This window comes from Ostrinia nubilalis, chromosome 15, assembly GCF_963855985.1.
Source record: "Ostrinia nubilalis chromosome 15, ilOstNubi1.1, whole genome shotgun sequence".
In the NCBI taxonomy this organism is placed as follows: Eukaryota; Metazoa; Arthropoda; class Insecta; order Lepidoptera; family Crambidae; genus Ostrinia; species Ostrinia nubilalis.
Window position 1 is genome coordinate 9,480,725 of NC_087102.1, and position 18,718 is coordinate 9,499,442.

The following is an 18,718-nucleotide window of genomic DNA, read 5'->3' on the forward strand; positions in this document are numbered from 1 at the left end:
ATGAAGTGTGTATGTACAGTTAAATGAACGGTAAACAATGTGAGACTTGACGACACTATAATTTATCGTAATTAAAACAAAATCTAAAGCTACCTAAAAGCTTGGCTAGATATGCAAAGCTAACATTGAAGTATTGAATCTGGAATCCAATGATTGTGTAATGACCAATGACCATTTATACTAAAAACGTACTTTAAAAAATTTACTTATGAAATTAGTGGGCCTTCTTAATTATCTTTAGTAAATGTTTTGCTTTTCTTAAGGAGCATTTACATGTCTCATTAAATACTGTTTGCCTAATCAAGTCAAAGTATCATAACAGTACTTTACCAATGTGCTCTGTCTTTGATACGTTTTTTGCAAAGATGTAGAGCAGATAAAGGTTTATCTTATTAAATTATAAATTATTTAAGACATTATCGAATACCGGACTGCGAATACCACACACGAACAACCTGTAGCGATAATCGACGCGGCTTCCTAGCGCAAACGAAGTGGGTCTTATAGGCCCGCGGCCAGTTGCGCTAGAGTCTCCAGATATTGCTCCATAAATAAGGATCCAGAAAGAAAATAACATTCTTTTTTTTTTTTTTTATGCATAACAAGGCAGGTAGACCACAATCGCACCTGATGTTAAGTGGGATGCAGTCTATTTATAATTCATACAATTATAAAAAAAACTTTACTTCATTAAACATTCCATCCTATTTCTGTTATAATAATATGTAAAAAATACAAATTTAGCGCTAGTAAGAGCTAACGTAAACTTGAAAGTTTTTACGCCTAAAGGAAAAGCCAAATTAAATCAATTTTCGTATAGACCCAGGAAAAGGAATGGCTCCTTTTTTTGCAAAGATCAGCATTAAAGAGTGAAAAATGGGTTATGAAAGTTGTTTATTTATTTATTTATTTAAAATCTTTATTGCACACACGAAAAAAGAAGTTATTAAGGGGAACAAATATTTTTTCTCTGAAAATTAAAATTGTTTTGGCAGTTTTTGGTAAGAGATCGAGTGACAAGATCGCGTAAAGCTAGACAGACTTTCTGTGACAATCGAAACACAAATGGCCACAGAAGTTAGAATAAAATTAATCTACGTTACGTTACGTCCCGTGAAAACCACGGCACCTGGCAACACTTATCTGAACGCATCACGTGCGTCGCAGGTTGCCGTTACGCCCCGCGGTGAGAACGGTCCTTGTCGGTATTGTCCGGGATGCATTGCGGTGTTAACATTTTTAGATCAGCCGTTGACCACAAGTAATGCATAAATTATAGCTAAAAGACCATATCTCCGTTCCGTAAGTCACTGGCAACACCACTGGTCAAAGGCTTCAGTCTTGACCTATGAAGACAAGTCGCGTGAAAACCACGGCACCTGGCAACACTTACCTGAACGCATCACGTGCGTCCCAGGTTGCCGTTACGCCCCGCGGTGCGAACGGTCCTTGCCGATATTGTCCGGGATGCATTGTGGTGTTAACATTTTTAGATTATTATATAAAAGACCATGTCTCCGTTCCGTAAGTCACTGGCAACACCACTGGTCAAAGGCTTCAGTCTTGACCTATAAAGACAAGTCCCGTGAAAACCACGGCACCTGGCAACACTTATCTGAACGCATCACGTGCGTCGCAGGTTGCCCTTACGCCCCGCGGTGCGAACGGTCCTTGCCGGTATTGTCCGGGATGCATTGCGGTGTTAACATTTTTAGATCAGCCGTTGACCTCTGGACGTTGCATAAATTTCGCACGTGACATTAAAGCGTGGAATACACCGCGAGCTAGAATTCTCGGGTAAGCTAATATTGCATTAACACCTGCAGTCTTCCGATTGTTCGGCAATATCTCATAGACATGATTGATTAGTCATCTAACAGTTTCTACTAGATACAAAGTTAAAACTACTTTAATTTTCACGAATTTTGCAGTCACTGCGTTGAATCAAGTTTGTAGATTAATCATTTTTAATTTTTCTTACTTAATTTGCCAGAATAAACTGAACAGATTAAAAAATAATCCCAAACGAAAAGTTCACTGCACGATATCCCACCTATTGTGGTCCAAAAATTATTCAATTTCGCGTAACATCTAGATACGATCTGATCTGCGAACAAAAAATCGGACAAAGCCACGATTTAACCCTTCACTGGGGGCGGTGATATTAAATTGAAATATTTTCGTTTTATTGTCCGTAATATTTATTTGATTGTTAAATAAATACGGCGTGCGGGACGGCGATTGTACACGGTTTAATGGGGCCGCTCTATTGTTGACGGTTAATTTTTTGATTAATCATTCCTGTTTATGGGGATTCGTTGCGATTCTGTGACGATTCAATTTCTGTTGCTCTTGTGCAATAGGTCATGTATGTTACAGTAATTAGGTGGACGTATTTATTAAAACTACTTATTTTGTTTAGAAATGTTCCACATACAGGTAGGTGGCAAGCATATTCTCGGAGTTATCCTCGATTAATTTCTAAGCATTTCCTTATAGCTTCGTGAATTACTCCATTTAAAAGCTTAATTTAAGTATGCACATTGCACATATTGTGTTTACGCAAATACCTAATTAAGTATTATTTCAAGTCATTCTCAATCATATTTTAGTTTTTGGATTACCGACTGTCAAAAACATCCGCACATCCAATGCTTGCATAACGCATGCCCTTATCACGTTCAAAAAAATTAATCGTACTTTGATAACTGGGCACAAAAGCGCGTGCGCGCGCGCCGGACAATGCAACGTCATCAATTTTAATCTGCGCGACAATTGCGCGGTGACAAATGTCAGCGCGAGTCATTTATTACGCGGCGCGCGGCGCAAACGGATCGGCTAATAAAGGGTTAACTATTGTTAGCGGAGGCAGATTATATTTGGGTATAATTTAATATTTTGTACGTATGATTAGTTCTTTATCTATGGGCGGTGAGGTGCTTTTATTATTCATGGCTGTTTGAACGGAGGGCATGTTAATCCACGTTGGTCTGATCTTGCCATGTTTTCAAATTTAAAATCGCATACGACATCATACGGATAATAAAAGAGTCCCTAAACAATTGATAATAATATGCGAATCGGATCTCCTTCATCTTTGGAATATCTACTCTCAACATCAACAACTGAAGAGTTGTTGATTAATTTGAATATGATGTATTTGAGGAAATGAATGATTCAATGTTTAAAATTTCCCGTAACATAACATCTTGAGCTGTTACGACGCATTTATTATGAAATCAAAAGTAAATCAGATAATACAGAGACGAATAATACCAGCCGTCCCAACATCGATATCAAAAGCGGAGAAACTCGATCAATCACGTCGAGCCCCGAATTTCATATGTCTCTTAATCCTTTCGCAAAAAAGGTCCTTATCGTAAATTATTCAATAGATGGCTCTCTCCCATCGATCATCTTGCGCAAGCGTTCTTGACAAATGCACAGTGGGACTGCAAATCGATTCTAATTAGGGATATTTAAGAGTCATTGTTGTATCGGCGTGTCATGCAGCTGATGTGGATATGTGGGTTCGGAATTTGGGCTAAAATTAGTGACCACACATTACGCGATGACGTCATAGAAAATATTACAGATTATGTGGTTTGGCTGAATTCAACGCGTCATCGCGTCATGGCCAGTAAAGTTCAGTAGGAAAATGAGGCGTCAATAAATCAATATTGAACTAATGTTTTGGTTAAATGGCATCAATTTCAAAGCTAATTAATGAAACTATGTAGTACCTACCGCATATTCTTTTAATTCAGCAAAATTTAAAAATTGCTTTGCCATTCAAATATGTACAAGCGTAAATTTTTTTCCACTGTAAAAATACTGCAAAACGAGGTACTATTAAACTTAATTAAAGTATAATATATTATCAACTCAATAGATTTCATTAAGCTATTACCAGTTTTGATAAAACCCAAAATGTGGATCTAATGGGCAATTCACACGGCGCGCTAGATCCAAACGACGCTGTACAATAAAACGACACAATAATTACTGGTAATTGTAAAGGCATAAGTCACCGGCGGCCGGCTGCGGCGGCGACACGCCGGAAGCCGGCGCAGGAAGCACTGAAGACCCTAACAGCCTGACGTATGAGTGTCTAGATGTGGCATAAACATTATAGCTATAAAATAAAATAACCATAATTTTATTGCATGTGCTAATAATGACTCTATCGCAGTAAAAGTGCCTAAGATAAATCCGCTTAAACTCTTTGATACTCATACGTAAGTCCGTATATTATGAAAAAATCAAACTATCAACTTTTATGATTGCATACCTAGATCTGTGCTATTGATTTTTGTTTATTTAAAGATGGAAAATGGATTCTGAACAGTATTTGTAAAGTATTTCTATAATTCAGCTTTCCGCTACCTTTGTCAACTTGCTCTTAAGAAGCTTCTACGTCTCTTTTTTTGCTATTTACACCTATTGAGCGTCACATCTAGCAAACCGAATATTAGACTACCACTACGACACGCCGTTAACGCGTCCACCCTTATGATAATATAAGTATATATGCGTGATTTTACATCGGGCGACGCATACGTCGCGATTTATCTAAATTAAGCATCGCATGCGCGTGGCGCGCCGGCCCGCGCCCTGTGATTGCACCCTTATGTACAGCGGGTTCTGTATTACAATTATAGTTGTTGTAATTATAGGTGTAATTGTAGAGTTTTTAAGATACAAAAGTTGTACCTGAAACTCTGTTTGTCCTTCCTATAGTACCTACAACAGGACGTACCTAGTGGTACAGGACGGTAACAGGACGTAACTCGTGGTTGTGAGTTATGAACTTATGAAGTTGTGATTTTACATCATCATTTTGATATTACCTAGATGTAAAAGATGCCTATCTAATAATATCTAATTGAGAAATTTGCTGTTTCTTGCTGTGCTTAAAAGGTTTAAAAGAATTAAAATTAGGTTGTCACAACAATTAAAAATTTGCTCGGAAAAACGACTAGCCTCGGGACTGTCGAGCTCTAATATATCTTGCCGAGGAACTACCCTGACCTATCTTAAGTAAAATTACATAATAACAGCATTGTTTATTTAAATCATAGCTTGTCCAAGCTACCTGTATAGTAACACCTAGTCCCACGAGGGCGGAGGGCAGGTGACTCCAATTAACTCCACCCCGTGTCAGCGGAGCGTGAACGGTTGTGATTCAGCTGATGTCAGACGACGCACTCCTGATCGTTTTTAGGGTTCCGTACAGGTTTGAATGTCTGACACTGGCTGTATTCTCACAAAACTCTAAATTGACAAAATTTCAAATAGGAATTGAAGGTCTAATAGAGTCATAGGTCGGGAATCTCAAAAATACCAGTGTAAAATACAAACGTACCTACAGGAAATGTAAGTAAGTAATCTTATAAGAGTTCCGTAGTAAAATATGCTAAAAATATAGAAGAGATATCAACCTATTCGTATACAAAATACAACTAAAATTAAGAACATGATAATGTGATCATTATTTTAATTAATTACTGAATTATTGCGTTGTTTCTCGCTAGCATTAAGTTTCACATTCTTTGCAGGACTGCTAAAACGACGGCAGTTTTATCAAACTATGATAATAATCCAATAATAAATAAACTGACCTGTTGCAGTAGGCAGGACATCTTGCAGCGGCAGCGGTGTCCTGGGACCCAGCAGAAGTTCTTGGCCCGACTGGACCTCGCGAACTACTTTGTACCACACCTAGAAATAACAATAATCCACAATAAATAACTGAGTTAATAAATAATCTTGTCAATCTATCACTACGTTATCTATTCTATTCCAATATTAGCAACATTAAGGCTGAGTTGCACCACCGAACTTTGACCGTAACTATGACGATAACCGGTATTTTTTGTATGGAGTTTGACAGATTTTTGACGTTTGTCACAAGTTATAGTAAGATGGTGCAACCCACATTAAATGTAAACTGTATAGAATGCTTGTATAACTGACGACAGTTCTATTTGGGCCAAGCCTAGTAGAGTTTTAAAAACAGGTAGAGACAATAGGGATGTTTCCTGGGTAAAAAAGCAAGAGTTTTAATTAGTCCGTCAGTTAGCTTATCAAAAAATACTCGACACGTATTTTTCACTTTTTGAAACTAATGAAAATGCAAAGAGATAAAGCGTGCCTAAATTCTAAAGAAAAGGCCCGTGACGTCAATGAGTGCTTAAAAATGCAGCACTTTGTGACGTCGCGCGGAACTTCAACGCACCATAACTTTGTAATTTTATTATTTGTTTGGTTGACAATATAATTAAAAATATACGTGTCCAATATTTTTCGATGTTCAAATTAACGGACTAAAAAAATTTTTTAGGAAACTAGCCTATTGTATGTGTTTAATCTTTTCAAAACAATGCATCATATAGAAATAGGTATCTAGTCACCGAATTAACAGCATATACAGAGTATTAGGTAAATGGGTATATGAGCCGACACTAGCCCATGTTAACATGGGCATATAAATGGTATGGTGAAGTCAGAAATTTGATATCATCATTTATTTTTTTTATTTTCATACAAAATAAATTTTATAAAATCCGATTTGTATGAAAAATAAAATAATTAAAATGAAGATATCAATTTTCTGACTTCACCATACCATTTATATGACCATGTTAACATGGGCTAGTGTCGGCTCATATACCCATTTACCTAACACCCTGTATATTTGAGGAAAAATATTACTGTAATACATTAAAAAAAGAAAACACGTAAGTACCAAGCATCTCAAAAAATATTTTATTCATGATTATTTCCGTTATTTAATTACGCGTTTTATTTAAAAGTTCAAAGTTGAAAGTCATAGATTTCAACCTCAACAAGGGCAGAGGTGAGTGAATCTAATCACTGCATCTGTTCTCCCCTCCTGACCGGAAGTGGGCCAGTTGTTCAACGGAGCACCGATTTTCTGCCACCGGAAGTACCAACGTTCCACATTCAAATTTTATTGGGGTACGTCATATGTAATGAGGGTTGCGACAATGACTTGAACGTTATTTGTGCATTTTGTGATGGGGAAACCAATTAAAAGTAAGTAGACAATGGTGTTTGGGCATTGTTGTTGATGTGAAGTTTAGAGAAAGAAGCTGAGAAAAGAAGCGGTATTTGATATTGGATGGAATGTTATGCGCAAACTTCTAGTGGCCGTTATTTAACATTTTTTGGATAATAACGGCCTATTGATTTTATGAATGACTCTCAAGGTAACTAGTTAGGTAATTATTTAGTATCTCAAGTTAATTATTAATTTCATTTATTAGCAAATGTACACGAAGCTAAGCAAAGTGGCGCTACGATCGATAAATCTAGTGGTAAGTACGATTTTTGTACAAAAATGTAGAGTCAACTTAATTTAGTCACAAGCTTATCAAACTCTACCATGAAGGAAAAAATTACGTCTATTCCATCAGGCGAAATACAGGACAAGAGCTTTCTCGTTTTTTAATTAAAAAATCATGAATGCTGATTTCAATCCACTAAAATTAAAATGTTTAGTCAACCAAAGTGTACCTATAATGTCTGATGTGGTGTCCACTCTAGCCTTAATGTACTCACTCGTGACACAAGCATATTTAGCTTAGTACGAGGGGCTAACGGGACTATTAGTAATTTGTGCAATGCCAAATTTTATTACTATCTTTAAAAAAATAATGTAAAAGTCAATAAAGCTTTTATCTATCAAAGTCGGCCATACTTGTCCAGCATGCAACTGGTGCTGCACGTTGACGTCATGAGGGTAGTTGGTGGAGCGGACCAGCTTCAGCCAGTTGGTCTTCTCGGCGGTGCCGTCCAGCCAGCCGCGGATGCCGTTCTTGCCGAGGACCTGGGAATGAGGAGTAGGTTAATAAGTAGGTACTTATTGTAAAAACACATGCGATCTAATTGGAAACATCTTGTTAGTTTTAAGTTGGATAAAAATATCTTTTTATTTTAAGTCGGATAAAAATTTAAATGTTGAATAAATCTAGTTCAAAAAGAAGTTCTGTAGTAAAGGGTTTTAAGAAAGGGAAAAACGTGTGGAGGACAATAACGATATTATTTTTTGCTGTCCAGTTATGTGCTGTTACTGTAAATTATAGTTTTGACTCCCCCTTATTAATTAATAAGAGTTACACCATAGTTGAACCCTGTTTAAAAGTGATATTTATCACTATTAAACTTCAATCAATCTACCGATATGGAAAGTTACTTATAGATCATAATTATGGTAATGCTATATTTTACACAAAGAAGACGCCTATTATAAGCACTATATTATTACAGTCTTTCTTTGGCGAGTTATAATGCTTTATTTTTTGTAGAAATCACAATACGCCTACTCTATAAAGTTGGTAGAGTCAGCTCTGTGATTAAGCGCCATCTAGCCTCTACACAATGAACTTACGCATAGAGCTTTAAAGCCTCCGCTGAAACCTCGACAGTAAACAAACTATGGGAATACTAAATTACCTAACATACTGAATATTAAATATGTTTCAGATTTATTGTTAAGCCAATGTAAAAAAGTGAAATATTAAAAACCTGTCGCAATAAAAAATATTAATAATACTTTTATGACATAAATAATTATACATATTTAAACAAACTACATTTACTCTTCAATATCAAACTAATTAATAAAATCCCAGTCCAAAATGAAGCGTCCATTTGACTCAATCCATCAGTTTAACGATGTCCGCACACTGCCACCTAGCGGCAGATGTCGGCATCGCGCGTTACGGTGGACACCGCGAGTCGCGATAGATGGCGCTATTAGTCCTTGTCAAGATGCACCCGCACCCTTGTACAGTCAGAACCAAATATAATTGTAGCGTTTTATTAATTAATTGAATTTCGTATTTCATTCGATCGAGAGAAGTTTTTATAGATCTTTGTTTTTTAAACAGTCATACGACACTATTTTTTTAAATTTTGTTCTGTAGATTTTGTACGCAGAACTGAATAAATATCGAACATGGCTATTTTTTAAGTTATGGAAAGCAAACCAGTCATTGCATCAATAAAATAAAACCTGTGTATTAATTAACAAATAAGACACGGTAGCTTTACAGGTGGTTGACAAAGATAGATAATATTCAATATCCAAAATAGAGGTAACTCCTTCGACTTGTTTTTTTTTTTAATATTATTAAAACTTTCTAATACATTATTTTATTGTATTTCCTTAAATTCATCATGTCTTCGTTATGTTATGACTCTATGCGACTCTTTGCGCAACTTGCGTTAGTGAAATAAAGTTTTGTGTTATCTTTTTGTGACCGACTGTACCCATTCGTTATGAAACCCTCGTGATGATTTAATTTTCATTGCAGGCGTCCGAGTTATTCATCGCGTTTTTATCGTGGGGGGATTATTTATGTAACTTAATTTTAGTTTTACAACTTTTAGGGAACGAAAAGAAGTTTTGAAAAGTTAAGTATTATGGAAGTTAGCTTATGGACAAAATCTTAATGGCCACCAAAAAGCTGTTTCCAAGTTACCAAAAGAAAGCCATATTTTAAATATTACTTGCCTCTACCTACAGGCTTCACATAGTTTTATTAGTGCTGCAGTGCATTGTGAGATTGTGACTCTATGCTTGCTATGTTACCTACTTAAAAAGCAACCACATTAAACTTCTGCGATTCACTAACACCTTCATCTTAATTCTTAACGATTTACTTCAAAATATAGCTAGACAGTTGAAACTTATCCACAAAGAATCGCTTTACCCTAAACAATTTAACCACTCTTCCACTCGTTCTAAGCCACTCAAAAACTATAGAGCGCTTATTTTGATAGACACTCCACCTACCCTCGATTGAGCCATAACGCGCATAATGGCTTTTTCGTGAAGATGTGTGCCTTCCTGATAGAGGGGTTTGTGTTTGGTTAACGTTAAATTAGGGCCCTTTTACTTGATCTACTGCCTGGTAAATATAGGTAGGTGTGTCGTATCGATTGCCTATCATAACGATTTAAAAATACCGGTTCAGGAACGTGAATTAATGAGCATTGATGGTACGCTATTATACCGGAAAATAGGGATGTACCACTTAATAATACCATTTCAGTTGTTTATAAGTTATTATAATAATGACATTATGACACCCAAAGTAGCCAAAAAGTTCGCAACACGTCTGTTGTCAAGCTTTTGGCCTTTGGGTGTCACGAACTATTTAACGCTGAATGTAAGATGCATTTATATTACAATTTAAAAGCAATTAATGTAGAGTCACCAGCAAGTCAGACTTGGTACATTTTAGTTGCAAATTCGAACTTATCACAACTACTTCGGATCCCATAGTGTCATTGTCTGTATCAATTGGTTTGACTAGGATTAACGGATTAATACAGATAACATTGACTAAACCATCAGACCAGGAAATAAAGTGATAAGATAATTTAAACCAGACTTGTTTTGTCTTTTTGATAGCTCGTAAAAACAAGTCAGTTAATCAATCGTTATTATCACACTACCTACCTACTGGTAGTCGTCCTACAGTTTTTCAAATGAGAATATCTGAAGTCACTCTTATGCTATATTTAAAAAAATGTATTAGAAATATACTAGCGATCAACATGTGACATTCTGATACGAGTATGACTACCTGATAATTTATTAAACTTGTTATTAAAATTAATTAAGCAAAGTACTCTTCTGATAAAATGTAATTATTCAATAAGTATCGACATTGTAATGTTATTAAATTAAATTAAACGGTATTCTATAAAAGTGGGGGTGAAAACGTGTAGTCACTTTGTTAAACAAATACTTTCCTAAAGCCTGATAACCATGCATCATCTTCAAAGAAACAAGGTACCTAATCTTTCGGAAAATTAAATCCCGATCCCCACTTTATCATCTTGTGAGAATTAGGGAAAAATAAAAAGCATCTGTCGCACAATAAAATTGGAGTAACAAGTAAGGTATTAATCAAATTTAATGTTGAATCGCCCCGTCACAGCCAAGCCTTCCGCTGCGTTTGTCATGATATTAAAACCGAGGCGGGTACGAGTAAAAAGATAATTATCTTGTAGGCAACCCTCGTCTTAAGTTAGGGGTGTCACTTATACGATCCCTATTTTGATGCAATGTGATTATATAGATATAAACGTTTTGAGTTTATTAGTTTGTCTTATATTTTATTTATTTAAGGATTTTTTACAAGTAGTAAGACTTACTGACTGCTTTTAAGATGAAGAAGTTACTCGGACCTACTTATAAAACTTTATATCATTTTACTTCAAGGTTTTGCTCAAAACAAGGACTTTCCTATCTTAGTAAAATATCAATCGAATAGAATTTAAAATGTGCACATAACGTTAAAATGTATCAATTCACATAGTTTAGTTGACTGAAACCATAAAAGTCTGTCGTTGTCTTAAATCCTAGTCTTAAAGCTTAGTGTTAAGTATTAATAACATTGAAACTATTTCCATAGTCACCCCTAGCTCAGCCAGCTCAGATGAGTTTGCGAGTGCCGGCGGCACATGTAAGCCATCAGTCATCGATGAACGCCGGTCAAGGATGCATTGTGGACACTTGCTACCGGGGTGCCAACCCTGGCGTGAAATATGTAGGGCCGGCAAGAAGCCACTTAATTGACGATCACTAATTTGACGTTGGAATCAACTAGACATTACACAACTCTATGTCAAAATTTGGCAAATTAATGTCAAACTTTTGAATGGAAGGAGACTTTACAATACTTTACATACTTTAAAATGTACTAGAATCGAATTACTAATTAAGTTAATAAGGAAAAATACATTTCAGATTGTTATTCTATGAACGATCGAATCATTATTTGATATCGTCTCTAAAGTTGTATCCGCTAATGATTTTGCTGAAGGTTCAGTCGAGTTAAGGATGCAATTTTCATCACTGTGGGTCGATTTCCTGACGAATTAAATTCAGTCTGAAAAATTCGCGAATTTTCCTTAATCATAGCTTTACATAACACAATTTGCAAAAGCTGAAAACCGACCATCTCATGCAGGAGCGCCGTAAAGTCAGTCGCGCATTATAAAAAACCAGGGCGCAATTTAACCGGGAGCCGGGCAGATCTAACATTCCCCACCGGATCGCAATTCTCCGGAATACTCGGGAAAAGCTACAAATGTTCGTGAGTCGTTCGCGTCAGAAAATTACATTTCATAAATTTTAGGGATGTGCATGACACAATTTGTCGATAAAGGTTGGTAAAATATATTCATATCGATAAAATAATTGAAGTATCGTAAAGTAAACCTTATTTATTTGACGTAATATGGATACGGACGATGACCCACAAACAAGCAAACTGGCGTCTTGTGTCGTTGTATTACAGGCTGATTTAGCAACAAATAGTCTGATGTCGAATGAACTTATATTAACGATAAGAGGCAGTTGAATCAAATAAAATTATAATTTGCGGTCGCAACAGACAATATAAATATAAATATATTTTATTATCTTTAAGCAGCAAGTACGTTCTGACAAGATAATAAGTTTTCAAAACAACTAACACGTGCCCAATTTATATCAGACATATTTATGCTCGAAATAAGTGCAGTATCATCATGATTGATAATAATTATAATCTGTCATGACCATGAGCTTAAATATATCAATACCTTTAGTTTCCCTTATTCCAAATATTAAGGTAAAATCAATTCAATTAAACCTAAAATCGAAATGCGATTATCTCTTTTCCTTAGTGTTGTTTACAGTATCAATTTGTCCTCAATTGCCATTATCTCACTTCTAAAAGAACTGTTTACTATAAATGCCCTTGAGTAATCAAATGTGCATGTTATCTGTAGTGTCAGGAATTTAATCAATCGAGTTTTTTAAATGTTAAACGTTGGATAGACATAATTGACCTACACAATTTTATGTTCGTACATTGTATGTGTATGTTAATAGACATAAATCAACCTACGTTTCAAAACTTGTAACTTTAATTGATATTGTGATGTGTCCTATTCCTAAAGAAATAAAAACAAGTAAATATCTACCCAAAAAAGGCTGCAATTCCCAAATAAAAACTATCGACATGGACTTTTCACGTGCCTAAAGTCTGAAGAGCCCGGCTTGCGCTGATCACGCGTCGGTGCGCGAATCACACGACTCGTTTCACAAGATAACAATTTGTGTGCGCAGTTATTTACCACCGTGCGCCAATTTGGACCCTTCGTACGTACTTTATGTAAAGAATCTGGGTAGATATTTTTACAGTACTTTTCCTCGGTCTAGCGGTAAGAAACGGTGTGAAGTGAGATTTATTTAGGTAAGGCACAGAGAGCTTTAAATCTTTGTATTAATTAATTAATTATTATTATAAGCTATCTTTCAGTATGAGGAAAATTTTGAATTTTGTACAAGGATTATTACACAACTATAATAATCAACAATAATATTACTCGTATTATATTAACTGTTACGGTAGGAATATTGTTTTTGGTTAAAGGTAAATAACTAGTTTTGATCTTACAGTTGAGTGTCTATTTAAGCAGATTGTTACTAAATAAATTACCATCCAGGAAATACGTATAAATATTCTAATATTCTATTCATTAAACAACCAAGTCCAGATCCCTGCAAAGATACACCCGACATATCTAATTACCCTACCAAATCGCTTAACCCACAGTTTCCGTTCGCCGAAAAATTTCGGGCGTCTCCGAAAAAAGGCGAAGACTTAACCCTTTTTCGGGTTTTTTCCATACATCTTCCTCACATTTCAGCAGTTTCCTCGACTTGTCTACCGTTATCGGGGAAACATGACTTCCGTGGGTGTCCGCTGGTGTAGCTAAGCTTTTTTGTTCGGAAGTGATTTAGGTCTGAGGATAAGATACGGTGCGATCGTTGGAAAAGTTTTTGAGGAAAATGTGCACATGAGTTTGATAATGTCAGTTTAGTAAATGGGAAATGACACATTTGACCCAAATTCTGTGGTGCAATTTGCGGTATTAAAACCAGTGAAGAAAAATAGCTTTGCGATAATACTAATTCACTGAGATGATGTCAATCTTAGAAACATACTAGTACAGGTAACTCTGAAAAGTTTATCGAATTTAAGAGATATTTGGAAATTAACTTTGGTTTGTAGAGCTATTTCAGGCTTCTATTGTAATATGATATGAAACATCCATGTAAGGTAAACCTTTTTTTTATCTCAGAACCTATATTAAACCTTTCGAAAATTAATACATGTGAGTTATTTGAAGTTTCCGCCAGATCTGAGTCATTTTGTTGTCAATCCTCTAAAGCCATTTATTAACGAATCGGCAAAATCCTTTTCATTCGGTGTCAATTTCTCCGCCGCCATAAATTACCTGCGAACTCAAAAGGAGTTCACTGTTCATCATTGTCACCGTACCCCGAACAAATTATTGAGAAATTAGGAACTCCTGCGTCGGTCACGTACTGGCCATTAAAACGAGACAAAACACACTAATTCCTGACGCGACAAAATATACACGGACGATATCATTGCGCAAAAAAAAAGAAAAAAGCTTTGTGCATTTCGCATGGAATTCGAACTCCAATTTGAACTCTATTTTTATGACAGTAATACTGATCCAGTTGTGGGTATTAAATGAAATGTTAGCGCGTCCACAATCAGTGGGTGTTATGAATGCGATGTCCCATTGATTGTGTATCAACGGCACCCCATTGATCGGCAAAAAGAGTTCCTATCGTTTGTTCAGTGATCGGTGAACAATGACACCGCTACCAATTGTGGACATTTTTGTGTTGTTTTGCTGTTATAACAAAGGTTTGCGCGTTTGTATTAGGATATAACGTATTCATAATTTACGGCAAATTTGGCGTAGTTTTGGCGATAATTAACAAAATATTTTTTTTAATATTGTAATTAATTGGGAATGTTTTGTAAGGTACACAATATTCCATGACAAGGGAGAGCAGTGACTCTACCACAAGCATTTTATGTACGTCTGGCATGAAATACTAAACATACATGAATAAAAAATACATGAAAGACCCGTGTCTTACTATTTTAAATGAAATACAAAGCCAAGACGCAGACCACCGACTATTAGTTGACCGATAGTTGGATCGGGCTGTTAATCAGTATGAACATGTATGAAAGTGCGCACATTACACCGATTTGATATCGGCCGATTCTTCATACAAATAAGAAACGGGCTCAATTATCGGCAAACTAAAAATCGGTGGTCTGCGCATAGGTTAAGTCTCAAAATTAGACATTATTAAACAAATTGTCAAAGAACTACACTTTTTCATTTCATTATTTATTTTCACACTTTATTTTTTACAAAAATTACCTCTACCTTAGCTGCCTGTCCCTCTACTAGAACTTTTCCTGTGGTACTGGTTACTAATCTCTAACTTTCCCAGTAACCATAATTAAATAGATACATACCATAGTATTCTTGCAGGTATTAAAATACGAGTAACACGTTACCATCCTATGCCAGGCGCAAATCGTCCGCGGCGATGCGCGCACACATCTGGGCGCATTAAAACGGATTAACTACAAGATTACACGCAAAAAACTACCGTGACAAAGGCACCGTGACAATTGTCGAAATACCGAATTATTTGGTTATTTCTGTTACAGTTTTTTTCGTGTCATTGCTGCTGTTTGAAGCGGTTTTTGCTGTAGTCGCTGGGAAAGATGTGCGCTGTCATTCGTTTTGAATAAAAAGCTGGGTTTTATCACCTATCTGGAATCGTTTGAGTGTGCCGGCTTGTTCTTATAACTTCAGGAAATGTCTTTTTCCAGTTTCAATTTGAACAGAGTTGTAAGCCTAGAGATTATAAACAACAACAAATTAAGTTGTATGTACTTACATGTTATTTGGTGACTCTACTTTGAAATTACTAGTCCGATTCTTACCGTATTATTTATAAGCTGCACTTCTCACAAAGCAAACAAAAAAAAGTTAAAATTCAAGAAATGTTCAGGAACAGTAACTACGAACGAGTACAGTACAATCTGATACACATTGCATCGAAGTATTCTACATTGCAATCCGAAATCTGAATCGTACGTTGAACAATAACAGGTTAAAATAGCCAACGTCAAAGTTGGAACTTGGCATCGGAGGCATCAACAATCGCCTCTGCCGAGCTTCCACAGTAAACAACGCTTAACCTAACCCAACACCGGCGCTATATCACGTTGCTTTCAGCGTATTTCGATATTTTGTCTACACGGATGCTGGCGATGCTGAATAACCGACCAATTAATTCTGGACCTATACAGCGCACTGTGCACCTACAATTGCAGATTTGAGCGTAAGTAAGGGGGCTCAAGGTACGCTGGCGGCCGGTAACATTGTGGTGCGAACGTGCCGTGGCTTCAACTCCACGGGCTATTATTGTGCTGGCCAGCTCAGATGAAATATTGCCCCACTGTGCACGCCCGCGCTGTTTTGCGAACAAGAATTCGTTGGGAAAAATATTGGTGTAAATAAGAAGCCGCAAAGACGATTCGTGAGTAAACTACGAATGGCCCGAACAAGTACAAGTCGAAACTATACTTTTATAAAGAATTGTTTCAGTTGAGTTATGTGTTCTTGAAATATCAATGAAATTAGGATTAACGCAACAACGTGATTGTATTGCAAAATGGATAAGTAACATTAAAATAATGTAAGAAATATTGTAGAAGTACGAGTAGATGTCTCGAATGCTACTTACTGTTCTAACTTAAAATATGGCAAATCAAGCTAAACACAGAGACCTACATTATATTGATTGAACGACTGTACTTAGTTAATTTCGATTTCACCTGAGCTACTTCACTTACTTATTTTCTATACTACAAAAATGCTCATTGCTCCCAAACATTTGAAGGTTTTCTCAAAGGTTTTCAAATAATCGTAACGGGAATACAAGGGATAGCGACAATAACGATATCCGAAGATAAGTTCCTATCACTCGGGGATTAGCCCCCATTGTGCATCGGTGTAAGATCACCCGATAAGTGTCTGCGTTAATAATAAGAATGTTTAGTTAGGGTGCGAGCCCTTTGGTGTCAATATTTATGACGAGTTTTTTCTCGAGAGCGCTAATTTTGATACCGCTGCGTGAAATGGAAATTAATTTTTGGTAATTTGTTACGTTAATTGGGAGTTAGGCAAGGCAGTTAACTCTCATTATAATTTAAGTAATTAAATTATAATGAGAGTTAACTGCCTTACTCTTAAATAACACTATTTTTTGTCGAAAACTACATTAAAATCCATTGCGTAATATAAAAAATCTGTGAACAAACAGCGGGAGCGACAGTAAAGATTACAGCATGCACAATCTATTGCACTTGAAACAGTGCATTTTCGAACTCTTTTCTCTAGCTAAATAACTAAGTTCAAATATTTAAGTGGTAATTAATTAAGCATCTAATCTAAATAAACGAACGGCAAACACTTATGTTTTGTTAACCACAAACTCTTTGGAAGCTAATAAATCGATATTCTATTAAATCGATCCCTCCAGGTGTTATACGAGTATTGATATCTGTCAGACAGATGCCATCAAATTGTTATTGTAAGCAATCTGATACAATTCATACGTACCTAGCTACTTGCGCAGTTGTCACTTTGATATTTTTATTATTGGATAGATACAGGGATTTTTTTTAATTAGTTTTTAACACTTATAAGTAAGATACAAAAATAATATTAATACGGTAAGAATATCATCAACATTTGGCGATACAGCAGCTGTAGGTATTAGAGCTTTTAATCAGTGACACGCATTGTTTTGTTTTATTTTGCGATTTCATAAAACAAGAGACGACAGATAATACGAATAGTGCTGAGCTTAATTTAAAATACCCATTCATAAAGATAATAATGTGATACTTACTATCGTATTCATTGCTGTATTTGCCACCGATGAACGTCAACAAATGTAGTGCGCATCTGTTCATTGTAAGACGAGATCATGTGCGTATCGAATAAACTGAATCCCGTGACAAATATAATAACAATAACATATTTTATTGTTACAATGTATCGGGGTATGTCAGCCGCCTACCGTAATGAAGATGTAATGGGGCTGCGTATCGCTAATCCTTTGACAGGGGCGTCCAGTGAAAAGATGTCACAAAAATGACAGATATTTTGACAGTAATGCAACGGATTCGACGCTGAACGGTGCGAAAAACTCGAAATTAGCGCTTATGAATTCAGTTACTAGTTTCTATTGTGTTAACTCAAGCTTTATGTTCGATATTAAAAATCTTCCTTTCTCAATATCATTGGATTGATGCCAAAAATCATCAGTATCGAATAATATTGACTTATTACTCGAGGACCGACGCTTCGCTCAGCAAAATCAATAGAAGTCCACTAAATTATTCATAACCAATACGCGTTGTTGCATCCAATGCAAATGGGACTAACTAGTTCCACATTTTTAATTCATAAAAGCTTTCCAATCGAAATTTGAAATAATAATTAGCTGATATTGCCAATTCCACGTCAATTGTGCCAATAATATCCCATGAAATTAAATTAAATTATAGATTCATAAGTTGATTGACGTTTGCTGCGATGATCTCTTTATTCTGAACCGGTTTATCTCATATGATATTCATTTTAGTGATGATTCTTCCAATCTCAAAACTTTTTAGCTAATATTACAATTGTATTTTGATTAATTTGAATAACTATCTGTGTGGTCTCTTTAAGGGTTAATTATACATGAGAAATATTCAAGTTTTGG

General features: G+C 35.8%; 1 protein-coding gene across 5 annotated transcripts in view; it reads right to left on the bottom strand.

The window, feature by feature from the left end:
- The window catches only part of LOC135078898 (histone-lysine N-methyltransferase PRDM16-like), a 130,072-nt gene that overhangs the window by 13,904 nt on the left and 97,450 nt on the right, over window positions 1–18,718 (bottom strand). For all 5 annotated transcript variants that reach the window (XM_063973472.1, XM_063973473.1, XM_063973476.1 and 2 more), the window contains 2 exons: window positions 7,724–7,852; window positions 5,622–5,721 (listed from right to left, as the gene is read on the bottom strand). In XM_063973472.1, coding sequence (XP_063829542.1) covers window positions 5,622–5,721; window positions 7,724–7,852 — 229 coding nt within the window. The remainder of the gene's footprint in view (window positions 1–5,621; window positions 5,722–7,723; window positions 7,853–18,718) is intronic.